This window comes from Hevea brasiliensis, chromosome 3, assembly GCF_030052815.1.
Source record: "Hevea brasiliensis isolate MT/VB/25A 57/8 chromosome 3, ASM3005281v1, whole genome shotgun sequence".
NCBI classification, from domain to species: domain Eukaryota; kingdom Viridiplantae; phylum Streptophyta; class Magnoliopsida; order Malpighiales; family Euphorbiaceae; genus Hevea; species Hevea brasiliensis.
Window position 1 is genome coordinate 6,292,773 of NC_079495.1, and position 19,216 is coordinate 6,311,988.

The 19,216-nt window shown below is 34.0% G+C and overlaps 2 protein-coding genes across 2 annotated transcripts in view; both read right to left on the reverse strand.

Moving 5' to 3' along the window:
• LOC110668388 (40S ribosomal protein S5-like) overlaps positions 1–17,555 on the reverse strand; it is a 57,642-nt gene extending 40,087 nt beyond the window's left edge. Inside the window, exon 1 of the mRNA XM_058143727.1 lies at positions 17,428–17,555. The gene's annotated coding sequence lies outside the window, so the exon portion shown is untranslated. The remainder of the gene's footprint in view (positions 1–17,427) is intronic.
• Positions 14,754–17,547, reverse strand: LOC131178609 (40S ribosomal protein S5). The gene is made up of 5 exons (XM_058143728.1): positions 17,428–17,547; positions 17,239–17,338; positions 15,475–15,746; positions 15,095–15,298; positions 14,754–15,000 (listed from the first exon to the last, which is right to left on the reverse strand). Exons 2-5 carry the CDS (start codon positions 17,329–17,331, stop codon positions 14,946–14,948), a joined length of 624 nt encoding a protein of 207 aa, XP_057999711.1. The 5' UTR covers positions 17,332–17,338; positions 17,428–17,547; the 3' UTR covers positions 14,754–14,945.
• Positions 17,556–19,216: the final 1,661 nt, after the last annotated feature.

The window sequence follows — 19,216 nt, forward strand, 5'->3', positions numbered from 1 at the left end:
CCCTTCTCGTGCTTGGAACAATTGGGAGAGGTGGAGGTCGCTCTTCCGTTCTAGGAGGAGATCGGACAGCTCGAGGGTGGCGGACCCAAGGTTGAGGCGGGTCTCTTTGTATCTCCCTGTGCTCATGACCGGTGTTTGAAGTCGTTCAACGCTTCATCTCCTTTATCTTCCGAGATCTCCTTTCCTTCTTCCGCTTCCTAGAACCCTCACCACCCGCCATACCGCACAAAGAAAAGGTTAGTGAGATCGCTAAGGTCGTGAAAACTGAGATATAGAAAATACCAATGCCGAGGTCAGATAGCGGAAGTTCGCGGTCTTGGCCGGTGAGCAATTGAATAGTCCAATGGTGCAGCTCGGCAGTCACCGCATCCAAACAAGAATACTTTTGAGTGGCGGCCGACTCTTCGATCCATCACTATTAAACTTTCCTCGACTCGTGGTAATGTGCTTGAAGCAAGGGCCCTGGTACCACCAACCACGGGGAAGTCCTCAAAGCGGCTCGGATCTTTGCTCCTCGGAATGAAGAAAGCGGTTCTTCCAATTCTTAAGGGATGAGGGCAGATCGGAAAAGAGCCCGCAATGAGGCTTCGCTGAAAGAACCGATGTTCGTCATCCTTTGGCGAGTTAGTCTGCGGCAGCTCGGCGAACACCTTAGCCGTAGGTCCGATTCCCTTAGCTCGGCATAGACCTCTAAGGCTACCAAGATCCGCCACGAGTTGGGGTGAATTTGAACAATGCATGCTCGGTGAAGTTTTAGGACCTCCTTATAGAAATCGTCTAGAGGGAACCTCGCACCGCCTTTAACTGCTTCCTCGTACACCATAACCATGTCATTCTCTTCAAAGGAGTGATCGACACGAAGATCGCCGTGGCACTTGATTAGCTCGCATTTAATCGGGCCGAATGTTATATTCTTGGCTAAACGATTGCATCGGATTCTCGAAGAACCGACGGTAGCTCGTCTATAGGGAGAGTCTTCTCCTCGAAGAAGGTGCGAGCCTCGATGGTATGACCCGCCCAGAGTTGGAGCGGAGGCCACGGGAGGTTCTTGTTGAACGCTATTCGATCGCCTCTTCTTCATCGACGATGACCACGAGAACCGAATGGAAGGAGGGCTCGCCGCTCTCGACCTTCTGCACCGCTCATTTTCAAAAGAAACAAAGAATTTAAACTAAAAAGAGGATCAAAGCCCTTACCGAGTCCGATCGCGTCGGAAGAACTTGAGAAAACGAGAGCTTGAAGTTGTGAGCAGTGGGATTGAAAATGGAATGAGAGAACAACCGGCTAACCCTCCCACCCCTATTTATACTAGTCCGAGCATTTAATGCTCGCGAGGTTCTAGGCAACAGATCGATTGGTGGGACTCGACAATGTTTCGACACTTCTCTCAAATATCCGAATGTTCAGAGATCGGTTAATTGGAGATCGGCATAATAAGTTAAATATTTTGAATAAAGGATCAGTTAAGTGTCATTCAGGTAAAGAACCAGATCGGATAACCACATTAGAGATCGGAAAAATAATCAATGCAAAAATAATAAGATGATAACCGATAAAATAAAGTCTTTATTTTTAAAAGATCGGATTACATCATTTGGGCGATCTCTAGGGATCGGATTACACTAACATTGGATCACATCATTTCTGTGATCTCTAGAGATCGGATTGCACTGAAAATAAAATACATCATTTGGGCGATCTCTAGGGATCGGACTACAATAAAGGTCTAACTACATCATTTGGGCGATCTCTAGAGATCTGATTACATTTTAGGATTACATCATTTGGGCGATCTCTAGAGACCGGTGGAACATCCTATCTAAAAGGCCTATGTCAAAGCCTAGTCTCGTGGCTGAGTCAAAAGACGTGTTTGACCAGAAGACCGGCTGTTGACATCGGATAGATGTGCAGCTCAGATGGGGTGACTATGACTCCCATGAAGATGAGAGACATCGTCACCGATGTTACCACCCTAAACCGACCCGCTGTCGGAACACCCAATGTGGAGGAAAACCGCTGTCGGAACACTCAATGTGATGAGAAACCGAATGAACTCAGTTGAGCGACTCGAGATCGGTACAACCAAGGTCCGCAATACAGATCGGTCAAATCCAGTCCTCTCACCATCGTCAGTTAAGGTCATTCGATCACCGGGATCGTAAATTTTCAGTCGGTGAGTAAAGAAGTCCATCGGAAAAAGATCAAAGCCACAGTTATAGCCAGAACTTCCACCGGAGCAGCTAGAACAGGGAAAGTAAGAAAGGAAGAGAGGAAAATCAGATGAAGGAAATGTCTCCGTCGACAGGGGTATATATAGGGGAGGATGAGCATTTATTGCTAAGCAGAAAACGAAGCGGACGCTTCGGGAATCGAGGGACAATTAATGCTTTGACCAGACCGGACCAGAGAAAAGGAGAGATCGGAATAATAGATCGGAAGGTGGGAGACCAGCATGAAAGGTCGAAAAGAACATGTGAAAGAGATCAGAAAGAGGAGGGATCGGTAGGCAAAAAGAATAAGACAAATTCCAATAACCGTCGTCAGAATCAGAGCCGAGGTAGTTAAGGCGTTGCAGACGAGATCTCCACCGCACGCCTAAGAATCGCCCGCAATGCTGACAGGTGCCAGGGTATGTCATGACAGTCCTGTACATCCCAATCTCCACCGTTGATCCCACTTGTAAGGACAAACCCGGAACCCTTAGATCAAGAGAGAAGACGACAATACCAGCGTCTTTCGCTCTTAGCCCTCGGATCGTTCCGGACAAGGAAATTTGGGACCGTCAGATGGAAAGAAGAAAAGGACAAATATTATGAAGAGTGATCTCAACCATTCATTTTGATTCTCTTTAATTCCTGAACCTCCGATCATGTCCTTCGAAATCTCGACCCTCCATCTCCCTCAAATAAATCCTGACCCTTCACGAAGAGCACCCGATTCCTATAAATACCTGCATAAAAACTTTTCAAGAGACGGACGGGCAAGAAAAATAGACAAGAGGCTGTTATTATAGCAGAGGAACTCTGAAATTTCATTTAGTTTATTACTCTGCTACTTAGAAGTGTCAATCAAAAAGACTTTTGAAACAAGTTTTCTGAAGTGTTTTTCTTGAAAAGATTCGAATCTGGAACTCTACATTTCCGCTTGTTCATTATCCGGTCACACTCTCACTTTCTCGCTTTTATCATTTCTGTCCAAGCTCAACTTCATTCTATTCGGTTCTTTTTATCTTGATCGATCGTATTTTAGCTAATCACCCTCCAGTTCACGAGGAACACCACCCCTCAGGCCAATCAATCCTTGCCTTATCACTATTTGGCACCCCATAGTTATTTTAGTAGCTTTGGCTCCTTACAGGTAAGAGCTCATACTACTGTTTTATTAAGTGCTTACATTTACTTTCTGCATTTTCCTTGTTCTTCTCACATCTGTGACTTCCTACTTTTGTACAAACGATCCCCAAAGAATGTTACTGTAAGAGCTCATATCACTGTTTTATCGAGTGTCTACATTTACTTTCCGCATTTTCCTGTGTTCTTCTTATATCTGCAACTTTCTTCAAGACTATTTTTGCACAAACAATCCCCAAAGAGTGACACTCTCAAATCATCTATTTAGTGATCAGTTCATTTTTATTAATCTTCATTTTTTTTGAAAGCAAGTTTTCTAACTCCTAATAGTATGTAAGTGGTTGGGTAAACGTAGGTAATTGCAACTTAGGGGTCTCTTTTAAAAGAGAGAACATGAATAACACGTCAGGAAGATAGCCAAACTATTAGGCCGACGTAAACAGCAATTCGACAAAGATGTCATAGAGTGGAATAAGACCAAAGTAAACGAAACAGAGTAGATCGGTCATTAATAGATATCGGTAAAATGAACGCATGGAAGGTCAATAAATCAAGTCTAGTTTTCCCTATCTAGTCAAAAGGTATCGAGAAGCCTTATCCCCGGCATCTTAGAACGCCAGAATCTTTAGCTTTAGGTTCTTATGTCATGTAGTCGAAATTAAAAATCCGGGAGATCGGAGAAATCCCTTCCAGGCTCCTGTCAATCTGGAAGAGATCGAAAGAGAGTTCTTATCCGGTCTCAATCCAAAATTTTAATAAACGTAAAAGGAGATCGAAGGAGAGTTCTTATCCGGTCTCCCTTCAAAATTTTAATAAACATTAAATGGGGATCGGAGGAGAGTTCTTATCCGGTCTCAACTCAAAACATTAATAAATAACTCTAAAGGAGATCGGAGGAGGGTTCTTATCCGATCTCCCCCCAAAATTTTAATAAATAACTTAAAAGAGATCGGATGAGGGTTCTTATCCGATCTCCCCTCAAAATTTTAATAAATAACTTAAAAGAGATCGGAGGAGGGTTCTTATCCGATCTCCCCTCAAAATTTTAATAAACAACTTAAAAGAGATCGGAGGAGAGTTCTTATCCGATTCTCACACCCGTACACTAAGGTTGTCTCATTTACTTATGTATCTGGGTGATCCAAATTTAGTGAAAAATCAAATATTCCTTTTACCAAAAGGATTAACATTGCCGTCTAAGCCCTCCTAACTAATTTATAAAGGACGCAGAATTAAATCTACTTACCCTTATTAAGGGACGAGGTGGGGTGCCTAACACCTTCCCCACCCGTTTACGGACCCCGAACTTAGAATCTCTGTTTTGAAGTGGTTTCATTTTTTTAATTTAACTTCTCAAATGGTTTTCTTTAGTTTCCCTCAAAACTAAAGTGGCGACTCCTCACTTTTTCCCACTTCGGTGAGTGATCGACCAGGCGACCGCAAAATCTATTGCGACAATTATCAATAAGTAAGTAGCCGTAAATCTTAAAATGATTATTGGCATGAAAATATAATAATAATAAGATTTTTATTTGGTAAATTAAAATTAACTTTATTTTTTAATTTAACTAACTTTTTGATATAATTAATTTAAATAAATACTTGGTAAATTAAAATTAATCTTGTTTGTAACTAAACTAACCTTGGCATGTAAAATAAATATAATTTAATACTTAGTAATTGTAAAATAAATTTGCATGTTAGAAATCTTTATTAGGTTGTGATTGTTTGGGCCTTATGTGATATTAAAATAAATTACACATGTACATAATTAATTTAGTTTAATTATCCTTAGGGTAACTTGGTGAAAAATTAATTAATTAGGTTAAATAGAAACTTAAGGTTATTTGAAATTGAATTTATTTGTAAATTAAATTATCAATAATAAATTAATTTTAGTCATCTGGTAAATATCATTTAAATAATTAGCAATCCGATAGATAGGAATTACTTGTGCATGAAAATTGTTTGCAAACAACAACCCTTTTATGAATTACTTGCGTGTGTAGGATTACAATTGCATTTTTAGGATAAAGTTTAATAGAGGAATAATAAACAAGACTTCTAGAAATATTAGTAGAGGACTGGCACTCAAATTAACGAGGTTAGACCAGGCGTAAGGGGTGCCTAACACTTTCCCTGTACGTATCCACTATCTCGAACCTAGACATTGGGCTATGGTAATGACGATTATGGAAACTCTGCAAGGAGTAAGTTGCCATCCATGACCTTCAGAAGAAACTCTGAATATGTCTCAGTTATTACCCGGGTGGCAACTCCTGTCTGTCTATGCTTTCGTGGCATAAATCCTTAGTACCGTGGTAGTATTATAGGAAGACAATACTTACCAGTGGTTTGATTCTATTAGGATTGTATGAAGTGCATGTCTAGGAAATGCTATCTAAAGAAGTGGTACTTAAGTGAGACCATTGCGACTTCACCATTTTTCTTGGGCATTACCCGGTGCATTTTATATAATTCTAGTGGATGATATTTTGCCTCACGACCCCCTATCGCTCTACAGTTTGGTGACTCCACTGGGGACTAAGAGGATAGTTACTCCAACATGTTTCTATTAGTCTAATATTATTCCTCTGTTAAACTTTTTGTATTGCACTACACTATCACACAGTTCACCCTTGCCCTTTTTAGCCCTGTTAGTACTAGCCAAGGAGACCATAGTTCCACTCGAGCTATGACGAATTGGTGAATACTAGCACTCCATGCCCGTACCTTCAAGTATATAAAAGAGCCACAACTCCGGGCGTTGTGCTTAATGGACAAGCTCTCGCATGGGTGACCCTTTTCCTACCCAATGAAGCCCATGAGCCAAAGATTTTAACCCTAGGTACCCCGTAGATTTTTGTTGTGCTGGATTTATAACCTTACTATTCAAACCATAAGTTCTAGTGGTAGTTGAGATGAACCTAGGCCTATGCATAAACCCAATGTGTGCATAGGACCAAGTCCATTTTAAAACCCGTGTTAAGCAAGAGGATGCTTACTTATGGTTAAAATTTAAGGATATAAATTCTTTATTTGTGAGGGAAGGATCGTCCTGGACCACCCCCTGTTGGTGTGTCCAGTATACCATAGCCTAGGATAGAATTTTTTTCTTACCCTACACGTGAGAGTTGAAGGTATAAGGGGGCAAAGATTTAGTTCTAGAGATATATATATATTTTTTTTATTTTGATTCAGTATTTGGTCCGATTTTAGTTCAGTTTATATGGTCTGGTTTTGGTTCAGTTTTGCTTCTATTGGTATGATTTGGTTTTGGTTTTGTAAAGGTAAAGGTAAAAAAAAAAAAAAAGGTTCATTCATGCATTGCATTCATGTACATAGGATGTTTACTTTAACCCTTAAATCCTAATTTTTTTTTGAGCAAACATAGCCTCGAAACACACCAAAGAGACTTCCGATTAGGTCACTTAGGTTAGGAAAGGGAAGAGACTAATAAGGATTTCACCTGTACTACTTAAGATGAAAGAAACTATGGCCATGCTTGATGAAACCTTGAACGCCAAGATGTTTGAGTTGGAAGAGAAAATTATAGTCAACTTTTGGAAGAGGCCTTGAGGTAGGTCAATTAAGTGGCATTAAAGTTATTAAGGTTTAAATTGTGTCTCCCACCCTAAGGAGATTTTCCCAATTCAACTAATCCTTATCCAAAGTTTTTGATTGTCTCAAATCTCAAGACCTCTTGTAGCTCTTAACACTCAAACTGACACCAAATCCACTTCCACCTAGCTATGATATCAACTAATATTGCCAGTTTCACCAAACCCACGGTCATGACACCGATTGATGCTTCCAACTTAAGCATGATAACTAAAACCTAAATGATGCCAAAAAGATAACCAACCCAGAAAACTGACCAAACACTTGCACCAACCCTACGCCTAACCAAGTTTTCCATCTCCACCAGATCTTTACATGATCTCCACCACCCCAAATAACCCTGACGGGATTATTGACTTAATCTAACCCATCCAAAAACCCAATAAACCTCAACCTATAATAGTTGTTGACATTTGTCATGATTCTAGCTATGATGAGGGTCCTTTGGATGTCTGGACCAATTCTGATGAGGAGGTAGTTGCATTACAAGTAGATAGTTCAAATCTACCAATGTCTGCTTTTCAAGTTAGTAGGATCTATAAAAACTTGATGGATCCAAAAGTGGCTACTGTGAAGAAAGGGATGAAGTTTTTTCCTAGCATGGGCCTTAAAAAATGTATAGATGGCCTTGTGACTTTTCTTGAGATGAAGGGGGAGATCACAAGATATGGTTTGGGCTATGAGCCAACTAAAGAGGAAAAAGAGCCAAAATCTCCTAAGTTCTTGAAAGAGGGGGGCAATTACCTGGACATATAATTAAGGGTTACTACATGTGAAAGTGCTAAAGCATAAAATTAGGACCATTGATTTAAGGACTGCATGGAAAACTAAGCACTTAAAGCTACATCCCTTAGTTTGAGTTTGTTTTTTTGTAATGCTCATAGTAGTGATACTGATGTTTCCATTTCTGATATACTTGATGCTAATTTTAAGGCGAAGATCAATAACATGACCAGTCCTTCTGCTTACTTGTTTGATATTTATTCTAATGGGCATATGTATGGCATTCATAATCATTTAGAATCAGTTTCTATTAATGCATCAAAATCAATCTCTATTAATTTGGGTACACCAAATAATCCTAAAGATATTGAGTTAGCTAAAGATTTAACCCAAGAAGAAAGAGATAAATTTATAGCCTTGTTAACAAAGTACCAAGAAACACGTGCCTCGAGCTTAAAATCAGATGGTCGATTCCCAAGCCACGCTAGTGTCCCCATAGGAAAAGAGTGATCAAAAGTTGACTTAGCTAGTTATCCTAATGAAGAGTAAAATTTTATGCCATGAAGGATTAATAGTAGCACATGTGGACCTAGAGGGAGAAGAAAAATGATATGAAGATATAAGGAGGTCTCTGGAAGTGAGAATACTTGCAATAAGCCAACAAAAGAGATAGAGCAACAATTCATAGATTAACCACTCAACTTACTTTAGCTAGGGGGCAATTCTATAAACTCTTATGTGTGATAGAAAAATAGGCTGAGCAAATAATGAAAGAAGTATGTGTAGGAATGTGTGGTTCCCATATGAATGGAAAGGTTCTAGTTGGGAAAAAAGTTCGAAACATATAAGAATTGGCCTGAAAAACTCCCTTATGTTCTTTAAGGTTATCGTAGTACTACACGGACATCCACGGGAGCAACCCCATTCTTTTTAGTGTATGGGACTAAAGCAATGCTATCTATTAAGCAAGAGATCAGATCCTTAAGAGTGATGCTAGAAGCTAAGATCCTAAAAAATGAGTGGACTTAGAAGAGATATTAAGAACTAGCTTTGGTTGATGAAAAGAGAATGTGAACCTTGTATCATATGCAGGCTTATCAGAGGAAGATAGCTAAGGCCTTTAATAAGAAGGTGAAGCCAAGAAAGATCAAAGAGAGAGACATGGTTTTGAAACAAGCTCGACCTGTCCCTTTTGATTTAAGAGGAAAATTTAACCCAAGCTAGGATGGTCCATATATAGTCAAAAAGATTTTGCCATAGTAAGAATATCAGACCTGGAAGGGAATGAATTTTAAGAACCAGTCAATTTAGATAGGCTCAAATGGTACTTTGTGTGAGATAGGTCCGCTAGGCTGAAAACCTGCAAAAGGTAGTCTAGGCGTAAGTGTCAAAGAAAAAAAAAAGAAGAAAAGAAAAAAAAATGCTAGATTAAAAATCTGCAAAAGGTGGTCTAGGCAAAAAGAGAGATGAAAGAAGATCTGGATGAAAAACCTGAAAAGGCCATTCTGCAGGTTATAAACTTATTTCTAACTTTGGAAGGTTGAAAATTTGGTAAAACTAAATGTAAGAGGGAGTAATGGTGTACCTGAATAAATAAAAAAAACTTTTATTGCATTAACTAGGAATAGGCTTTATTTAATTATGATTATGAATTTTTGTGTCTTGAAGGATATATCAAAAGATTAACTAATTGAACTACATTATTTTGATTTAACATATTGTCTTGTGAGCATGACAGAATAGGTGCTTGATATGAATGCCCTGGTAATTATCTAATTTTAAAAAAAAAAAAGAGCTCGCTAGATGGAAACCCGAAAGGGCTACTTAGGCAAAATTTAGAGCAAGCTCGCTGAGATGAAAACCCGAAAGGGCATTTCAGGTAAAAGTTAGGGCACAAAGAATAGAGTTCATGGAAGAGAAATGAGTTAAGGCAAAACAAGGTTTTGAAATAACTTTAGAATAATGAGCCATAAGGGGAGCGAAGAAAAAGAAAACTCAGAGGGGAATTGTATTGTGACATTAAGAAAGTCTTTTTAGTGAACATTTTTCCTAGAAAATTTTAAGGTTAAAAGAAAGTTTTTCCAAAAAGAGGTCCCTCAGAGGACTAAGTTTTTAGAATCTTTAGTAAAATCAGCATGCCCATGATAAGAAGTAGCATACAAGAAGCATAAAAATCACAAAGAGAGTTTTGAGATCCAGTCATCCTAGTTTTTTCAAATCATGAAATAGATGTTTTTTAGTAAATCCTTAGAAATTGTTTAGGGCACATGACATAGTTGCGTAAGGCGTGGAAGAACACGCATCAATATGTCACCTGTAGGTATGTAAGGCATAGAAAAACATGCATCTCCACAGTTTCATATGTCAAAATATGAGGGGGTTTGATTCTTTCTCAGGATAATGAGGGGGATACGTAGGCAGTTTAGGACTGTGGTCCTAAATATGAACCCATAATATTTCATGACAAATGTTTTTTAGTAAGTCCTTAGACATTGTTTAGGGCATATGATATAGTTGTGTAAGGCATAGAAGAACATGCATCAACATGTCGCCTGTACGTGTGTAAGGTATAGAAGAACATGCATCACCATAGTTTTAAGTGTCAAACTATGAGAGGGTCTGATTCTTCCTCAGGATAGCGAGCGGGATGTGTAGGCAGTTTAGGACTGTAGTCCTAAATACGAATCCACAACATTTCAAGACAAATATTTTTGGTAAGTCCTTAAACGTTGTTTAGGGCATATGGCATAGCTGTATAAGGTGTAGAAGAACACACATCAACATGTCCCTGTAGGTGTGTAAGACGTAGAAGAACATGCATCACCACTGTTTTAAGTGTCGAACTATGAGTGGGTCTGATTCTTCCTCAGGATAGTGAGGGGGATACGTAGGTAGTTTAGGACCACGGTCCTAAATACGAATCCACAATATTTCAAATCACACAGTTGCCATTGTCATGAGACCATAGCTAGTCTCATGACGCAGAGTGTATCGATAGAGTAAGATGCACTCAATTTTCACATGACACAGTTATCACAATAATGAGACTGTAGCTAGTCTCATAATATAGAGTATGTCTACCGAGCAAGATGTACTCGATCCTTATAGCCAATGTTTCATAGTTATTAGAAGATTGAGTTTCACTTTGACGAAACTTGAGCAATGTTTTCACATTGATTTCAACTTTTGTCAAAGTAGGGGGCAAACTGTAAACTCTTATTTTATGATGAGTATATGCATTGAGGCTGTGGGAAACCCAATGATGACAAATTATATGACTACAAGATATAATTGGAGGTATGGAGCTAAATTATTAATTTCATGGCATGATCTTGAAAAAAAAAAATAATAATATATTTTTTTAAAGAAATTAATTTAATTAAATTTAAATAAAATTTTATTTTGTTTAAATTTAATATGTGTAGTTCTTAAATGGACCTAATTAAATTTAATTAGACCCAATAGGCCTAAGAAAGCCTAATTAGGAATTTTAAATATAAATTATTATAAAAATAATAATTTTAAGAATTACTTTAATTAACAATTTGTAAGTCAATTTATCATATCGTGATTGAAATCTTAAGAGTAATTTATAAATAAAATATTTTCTTTTTGATTGATTAGTATTCATATACAAATTATAAAAATTTAAAAATTCTTCTTATTTTATATTATATATTTACTATTTTAAAATTATCAGCTATCCAATCCATTATTCTTTTACTATGAAACTAAATTTCCATTTTTGTTTTTAAAATTCTAAAAATTTTATAAGATGTTAGCTTTTGAATTTATTAATAACATAAAATATTAAAATTTTTAAAAATTTCAAACTTTTCCTAATTGATATAAAGATAAAAAAATGGCTAATCTTTAAAATACCAAAGGCAATAATATATTTTAAAATATCTTAATAATGTTATATAATAATTAGTATTTTGTTTATTTAAATAAATAAATATTATTCTCACTTGAATTGAAATGGTATTAAAATCAATGCATTTAAATGACAAATAAAATTTATCGGTACATATCCATTTATCACTTGACTTGATGGTAAAAAAAATGAGCAAAAGCATAATGTCGTGAAATATCAGTTTATCAACTCATATGACATACTCTGTCTTTGCACGTTTTGCATGTTTTCCAAAGAAAAATTAATGACACGCGCTCCATTAATTGATTTATATTTAATTTAAATATATTTTAATGTATGAAACATATTATATTTTAGCGTACATTTATAGTCATCATATTAATATATGTTTGTTTTAGTTTTTCCAATTCTCAAATATTTATTTATGCTTTCTACTATATCATTTTGAACATTTTAAAACTAATGAAAAAAAAAATTGCCATCACTTTCCCTAATTTTAAAATTTGAATGATGAAATTACGTTTTTATTTAAATATAATTAAATTTTAGTTATTATTTTGCAATAAATAAGAAGGATGAAATTTATTTAATAGCATGAAAATAATTATATTATTTATGTTATATAATATGACTAATTATATGATAAATACAATACAAAATAAATCATGAGTGAGTTGATAAAAAAAATAAATTTTTTAAAAAGAATTTAACATTTTAAAAATAATAATTAAAATTCAATGAAATGCTAATGAAATAAGTGTTTAATAATTTTTTTTTCATATAAAATATGTGTGTTCTAATTATATTTATATCATTGAAAGAGTTTATATTTATTATTTTTAATTAATTTTATATTTAATAATAAAAAAAGAAGAAGTTCTTAAAAGTAGAAGCAATATTGATTAATTGTTCATTAACTGAATTACAAAATGTAATTAACTCTAATATCATATTTAGTACAAGGTTAACAAGATGTGATTATTACTATTGTAACTTTTAACTTTTACTAATGTTGTTTGAATACTTAAAAGAAAATATGTTAATTTTTTATCTCATTAATATTTATACGAAGTTAAATATTAACTTTGAAGAGTTTAAGTTAATAATTACCCTCCTTACTGATTAAAACTTAAAAGGATAATATTAAATTTTTTATTTTTTAACCTTCTGTCAAATACACTGTAAGTCCAAACAAATTTAATCAATCTCATTTAATCAATTTTTTTAAAAAAAATTTATATATTAATTCAAGAGGATTTTTTTTTCAGTTACGAATTCAGTTATACATATTTTTATAAAACAATGTGCCAAAATTATTAAGGCTTGCGTAATAAATAATTTTAACAAAACATGCAACTTGAAATTTATTAAAAATATGAAATTAAGAGAGAGAATTTTTTATTTATGGTAACTTGTAAATCTTCTATTATAGATAATATAAGACTTTAGGTTTATTTAAGTTGAAATTAAGGAAATTTTGAGTTTTAAGAAAAAAATTAAAATTCAGCGACAATATTGAAAAAATAACTAAAATTGAATGATTGTGAGTGAAAAAATAATACATATTAATCTAGAAATATGCAATAGCCAATTATCATGATTTTAATTATACTCAAATTAAAATTGAATGAGTTTTAACAGTTAGAGTGGACATTTTATCGATTGTTTGGATTGCTTGGACATGTCGATAGATTGCTTGGACATTTTAAGGTAGTGAGACCCGAGCAATAGATTGCTTGGACATTTTATCGATAACCTGAGCGATGACCAACCGATCATCGGCTAAATATGGCTTATCGCAACTAACCAGCAATGGACATGCATTTGGTAATGGTTATGCTCTCCAAGTATTTGTTTATAAGTATTAGAACAACTCCATAAGTCAGGCATGCTTACTATGCCAAATTGATTAATGCAATCTATTCTTATTGCTTTCTTATTCGTTCAAACAAACCACTAAATTAACAGTTAGAGTGGCTAGAATTGGCCATCAACCTCACCATTTATATGCATTACAGGCGTACATCATTATCAGATTTGTCAAAGGGATTGACAACATCAGTAGTGTCATTTGTGAAAATATTAGCATTGAGCAACATCCCACAATTTTTCATTATGTTTTTCTTATTTCATTTGTGCTTTCGTGAGTTTTTAATTTTTCAATTTTAATTTATTTCTTTAGTTAGAAACTTGCTAATGTAGATATACAAAAACTTTTTCTAAAAAATAATTGGAGTTGAAAGATTTTATTTTGATAACTTTAAATTATGTAACTTAAATAAAATAATCACCTCAATTGGCAGACGGTTGACATAATTTACTTAGAAAATGCTACAATGCTCATTCTACAAATTATATGTTTTAGTTATCATTGGGTCCTTGATAAAAAAACAACCTAATTCCTGTTTCTTCATTTCATATTAGCGAAGAAAACTGTTATTTAATTGTTTTATGCTCTTACTTTGTTGAAAAAATGGAAGCTCAGTAGATTGATTTCTCACTCTCTTGAATCTTGGTGGCTACAAAAGCAACGCTATATCCCAATGTCAACCTTCCAATCTTGTTGTAGGACCTTAGAAGCTGTTGCATGCGTTATTCGAGAGAACTTTAAAGGGCTTATGATAATTAGAAAGTCCACGATGTGCTGAAGCTTTAACTTAATTTAACAATAAAAACATTACACGATCGGCATTTTCTCTTTGTTGTCTAATGAGGCCCCAAAATAGGTTATACTTCGACAACCACCCTAAGACATCAGCGTTGAAGGCTTTCTCAGACAAACCACTTCCTGTGTTATAAGAACTCCACTTTCGAAATTTTATACAAACAATACGTGAATAATAAAAACTAGATTTATACCCAAAAGAAAAACTCATTAAATTTGATTAAAAATTTTGAAAAAGCATTTTGGTATTTTAAAATTTTTATAACTAAAATACTTAAATTAGAATTTAGAAGTCATTAATAAACAGTTTGCAATAACTTTTTTTCCGCACAAATAGAAATGATGAACAGATTCCAGAAAACAAAATAGAAGCCAGTTGACAAAATCCAGTAAATCATCTCGAGGCCCAAAGCACCAAAGACGAGCATTTATCATGCTATGAAACACACATGCCATTATAAGTTAAAAGCACACATACAAATAAAATTCATGATATTTATAAAGAGAAAACGCAAAATTTGAGCAATTTAAGTTGCTAATGCATTCTTAATAACATGATAAAACTCCAAATAAAAGGAAAGCAATCGTTAGCACAAATAAACACCAGGCGAACATCATTAGTATGCTCAAAATTTTACAACAGAACTAAAAAAATCCTGAGACAAGCAAAAAACTTTGTGCACCGCCATCCCCATCCTGCATTGATATCTCATCGGTTGGCCTTAGCAACTCTTTCAATCTCATCCTTTTTCTTGATAGCATAACTGAAAACGCAGGGTGGGTCATGACCAGAAGTAAGCAGAACAGATATCAACTGTTCAGAAAGAGAGAATATGAAAAATAAGAATGAAATTCAACCTGTTGGAAGAGCCCTTTGCAGCATTGATGAGCTCGTCTGCCAAACATTCTGCAATAGTCTTGATGTTTCTGAAAGCAGCTTCACGAGCACCAGTGGTAAGGAGGTAGATGGCCTGGTTAACACGCCTCAGAGGAGAGATATCCACAGCCTGACGCCTGACAACACCAGCAGAACCAATTCGAGTGGCATCTTCCCGGGGCCCGCTTTAGTAATACAACATTGACCGAAACAAAGAAAAAATTGAGTCAAATGGATCGATAAAGGTAGGAAACATAAAATCCAAATGCCTACAAAAACAGGGACATCATGCAATGAACTTTAAATATCCAGAGTAAACCCAACATCCAATTGTACTCCAGCATAAAACCAAATGATGCACCTGTTAATCACCGCATCCACGATAACTTGGATTGGGTTTAGATCAGTTAGGAGATGAATGATTTCCATAGCATGCTTCACAATCCTAACTGCCATCAATTTTTTCCCATTGTTTCTGCCGTGCATCATCAATGAGTTTGTAAGCCTCTCTACAATTGGGCACTGGGCCTTCCTGAAACGCTTGACTGAGTACCTCCCAGCAGTGTGTGGAACATAGGTTGCATGCTTGGCTGGTTGGACTCCAATGTAATCACTCAAGGAAATATCATTAACCTGATGCACCAAAAATTCAACAATGAACCCTAATTGAGAAGATAGATCTTAACATATTAATTTTAAAGATCACAGCAATATGGCCCCAACACACAGATATAAAAACCATAGTCATATTAAAGATTCAAGATCCAGAGGGCATTTTATATGATCTAATTGAGAACATATATTTGACTGGCTAACCAGTTTGCAAAGCCATGGAACTAGCACTAGCAGGTGCAGTCCCATGAGGCAGCAACCATCAGTTTAAGCCAAAGTTCATCAAATTATACAAGCCCAAAAAATAAAAGATAACACATTAAGGTTCCGTTTGTTTCGCGGAAAAAATGACTTTTATATGTAAAATATGAAAAATATTTTCCAAAAAAATATTTTCCATAAAAATATTTTCTGGTTGTAATATTAAATTAATAATACTTATTTATCTCATATATGTATAAGTGTGTTCACATTTTAATAAGATTTTCAAAATTTAGAAAATAGAAAATAACATTCTCTTTTGAAAAATGAAAGTCATTTTCCTTATAAATGACTTAATTTTCCTTTGACCAGAAAAATGAAAAATACTTTTCATTGATGTTCCCAAACACTAGAAAATACAAAAAATGTTTTTAGGAAAATATTTTCCGTAAAACAAACGGAGCCTAAAACAACAATAGGCTGTGATATTTCAAAAAGGGGGTGGAGCTCTGGATAGGCACAATAAAGCAAATGTTAATACCTATCACAATTTCAGTAAAGCACAAGAAACAACTTCGATGAGGTGTGCCTTACTATGTCTGCATGTGGCTACTCACATTATATACAATTACAATTAAGCCTAACAAGTTGGGCCCTCAACAAGACAAGCAAAAGCAACCTAAAAACAATATCTCAGTGCCACGGCTATATACTTCCTAACCACAAAATTATCACAATTCTTTAAGTTCTTCCCTCAATTGAGACATGCAAGAAGGCACATAAAGCAAACAAATTATCTAGAATTGCGTTATTCATCCTTTGACCGCTATCTTTATTAAGAACGTCCCAAACAAAAATTTATAGGCAAATTTTCACAGTAAAAAACCCAAATTAAAGTTGGGACTTGGAAAACTACCCGACATTCACAATTGGCAGGCACAAAGCAAAACAGAATGAATCCAAACAAAAAGCAACAAACTCAGAAACACCACACAATCTCTAATATCTGTGATATTTCATTTTAAAAAAGATTACATTCAATAAGCTATACACAACTCTATACAAAACAGTGAATAAAATATGGAACTGGACAACACATATTAAACCACCAGAGATTACCCAAAACCCAGAAGAGCAGATCAAATGATAAACAGAAAAAAAATCATAATAACACAGATCAACATATACATACAATTGCAAATAAGATTTAACCACGTTCTAATCCAAACATCAATCAGAAGCAAAATACACTTATTATAATAAAAAAAATAATTAAAATGATTGAGAGTGAACAGGAGAAGCAACTTATAACCTGAACTTCCTCAAAGGTCCATCGGTTGAAGAGTTTGACCTCGTTGTAAGGCTGAGTAGGTTCTCCCATCACTGGCGTCAAGGTTGCCGCCATTGCTTACCTGAAAACATGATACATAATGGTAAGCAAACGAGAGAAAGATTCCAGAGTAGACAAAAGATAATCGTAGCACGACATAGGCTAGAAAACCTGTGATTCCAAGAGCTGAAGGAGTAGAGAGAGTGAGTGAGAAGAGAGAGAGGGCTAAGCGGCTCTCAGCGACCAGGAACAGAGAAAAACTTCTGATTGAAACCCTCCTTCTGATCGGGTTATTATACTATACCAAAAGACAGCCAGAGAACGGTAAAAAGACTCTTTTATCCCTGACTCTTCGTTTTGCTTAAATTTGGTATGCTGTGCTCTACAGATTCTTCTATTCAAAGCCCAGCTGCACTTTAATTTTGGATCCAAAGCCCCACGCCACGGACCAACATCACTAATCAAATAAATAATAATATTTCCTTTCCCTTATCACCCGCAAATGCGCCTATCCCTCCTCCATTCATCCTTCATAAATCATAATGATATTAATACATAAAATTATTATTATTATTATTATTATTATTATTTATCAATTTCTATTGTAGTTTTCAATAAATATAAATATATATGTAGTTATTTTATTAACTTAATAAAAAATCTTTTTTTTTATTTATAGATTATAATGTAATTTAAGCTTGTTAGCCATTATATATTCAATTTATAGTGAATTAATATTTTCAATCTAAATTATTTTATAAGACCCATTGATTATTAAACACTGTTAAAATATATTGACCCATTTTCATTTGATCACGATAAATTTATAGAATCAATCAAATAATGAGATTAATATTCAAACATTAGAAAATTAGAGTTTGAATCAAATAAACTGATGAACGTATTTAAATTTTATTTTTAAGATTGATATAAATTGCATTATATATAAGAAACATTTAAAAATTTTAAAATAAAATTTCCATTTTTGTTTTTAAAATTCTAAAAATTTTATAAGATGTTAGCTTTTGAATTTATTAATAACATAAAATATTATAATTTTTAAAAATTTCAAACTTTTCCTAATGATATAAAGATAAAAAAATGGCTAATCTTTAAAATACTAAAGGCAATAATATATTTTAAAATATCTTAATAATGTTATATAATAATTAGTATTTTTATTTATTTAAATAAATAAATATTATTCTCACTTGAATTGAAATAGTATTAAAATCAATGCACTTGAATGACAAATAAAATTTATCGGTACATATCCATTTATCACTTGACTTGATGGTAAAAAAAATGAGCAAAGGCATAATGTCGTTGAATATCAGTTTATCAACTGATAAGACATACTATGTCTTTGTACGTTTGGTATATCTTTCAAAGAAAAATGAATGACACGTGCTCTATGAATTGATTTATATTTAATTTAAATATATTTTAATGTATGGACCATATTCTATTTTAGCTTATATTTATAGCCATCACATTAACATATTTTTGTTTTAGTTTTTCCGATTCTCAAATATTTATTTATGCTTTCTATTATATCATTTTAAACATTTTCAAACTGATGAAAAAAAATACCATCACTTTTCCTAATTTTAAAATTTGAATGATGAAATTACTTTTTTATTTAAATATAATTAAATTTTAGTTATTATTTTGCAATAAATAAGAAGGATGAAATTTACTTAATAGCATGAAAATAATTATATTATTTATGTTATATAATATGACTAATTATATGATAAATACAATACAAAATAAATCACGAGTGATTTGATAAAAAAATTAATATTTTTTAAAAGAATTTATCATTTTAAAAATAATAATTAAAATTCAATAAAATACTAATGAAATAAGTGTTTAATAATTTTTTTTTTCATATAAAATATGTGTGTTTTAATTATATTTGTATCACCAAAAGAGTTTATATTTATTATTTTTAATT

Excerpts from the sequence above, each read along its gene's own strand:
- LOC131178609 (XM_058143728.1), bottom strand. The coding sequence starts at position 17,331 with ATGGCGGCAACCTTGACGCCAGTGATGGGAGAACCTACTCAGCCTTAC. Across the intron at positions 15,747-17,238 it reads GGACCTTTGAGGAAGTTCAG|GTTAATGATATTTCCTTGAG; the intron begins GTTATAAGTTGC and ends TTGGTGCATCAG. Across the intron at positions 15,001-15,094 it reads GCAAAGGGCTCTTCCAACAG|TTATGCTATCAAGAAAAAGG; the intron begins GTTGAATTTCAT and ends CTGCGTTTTCAG.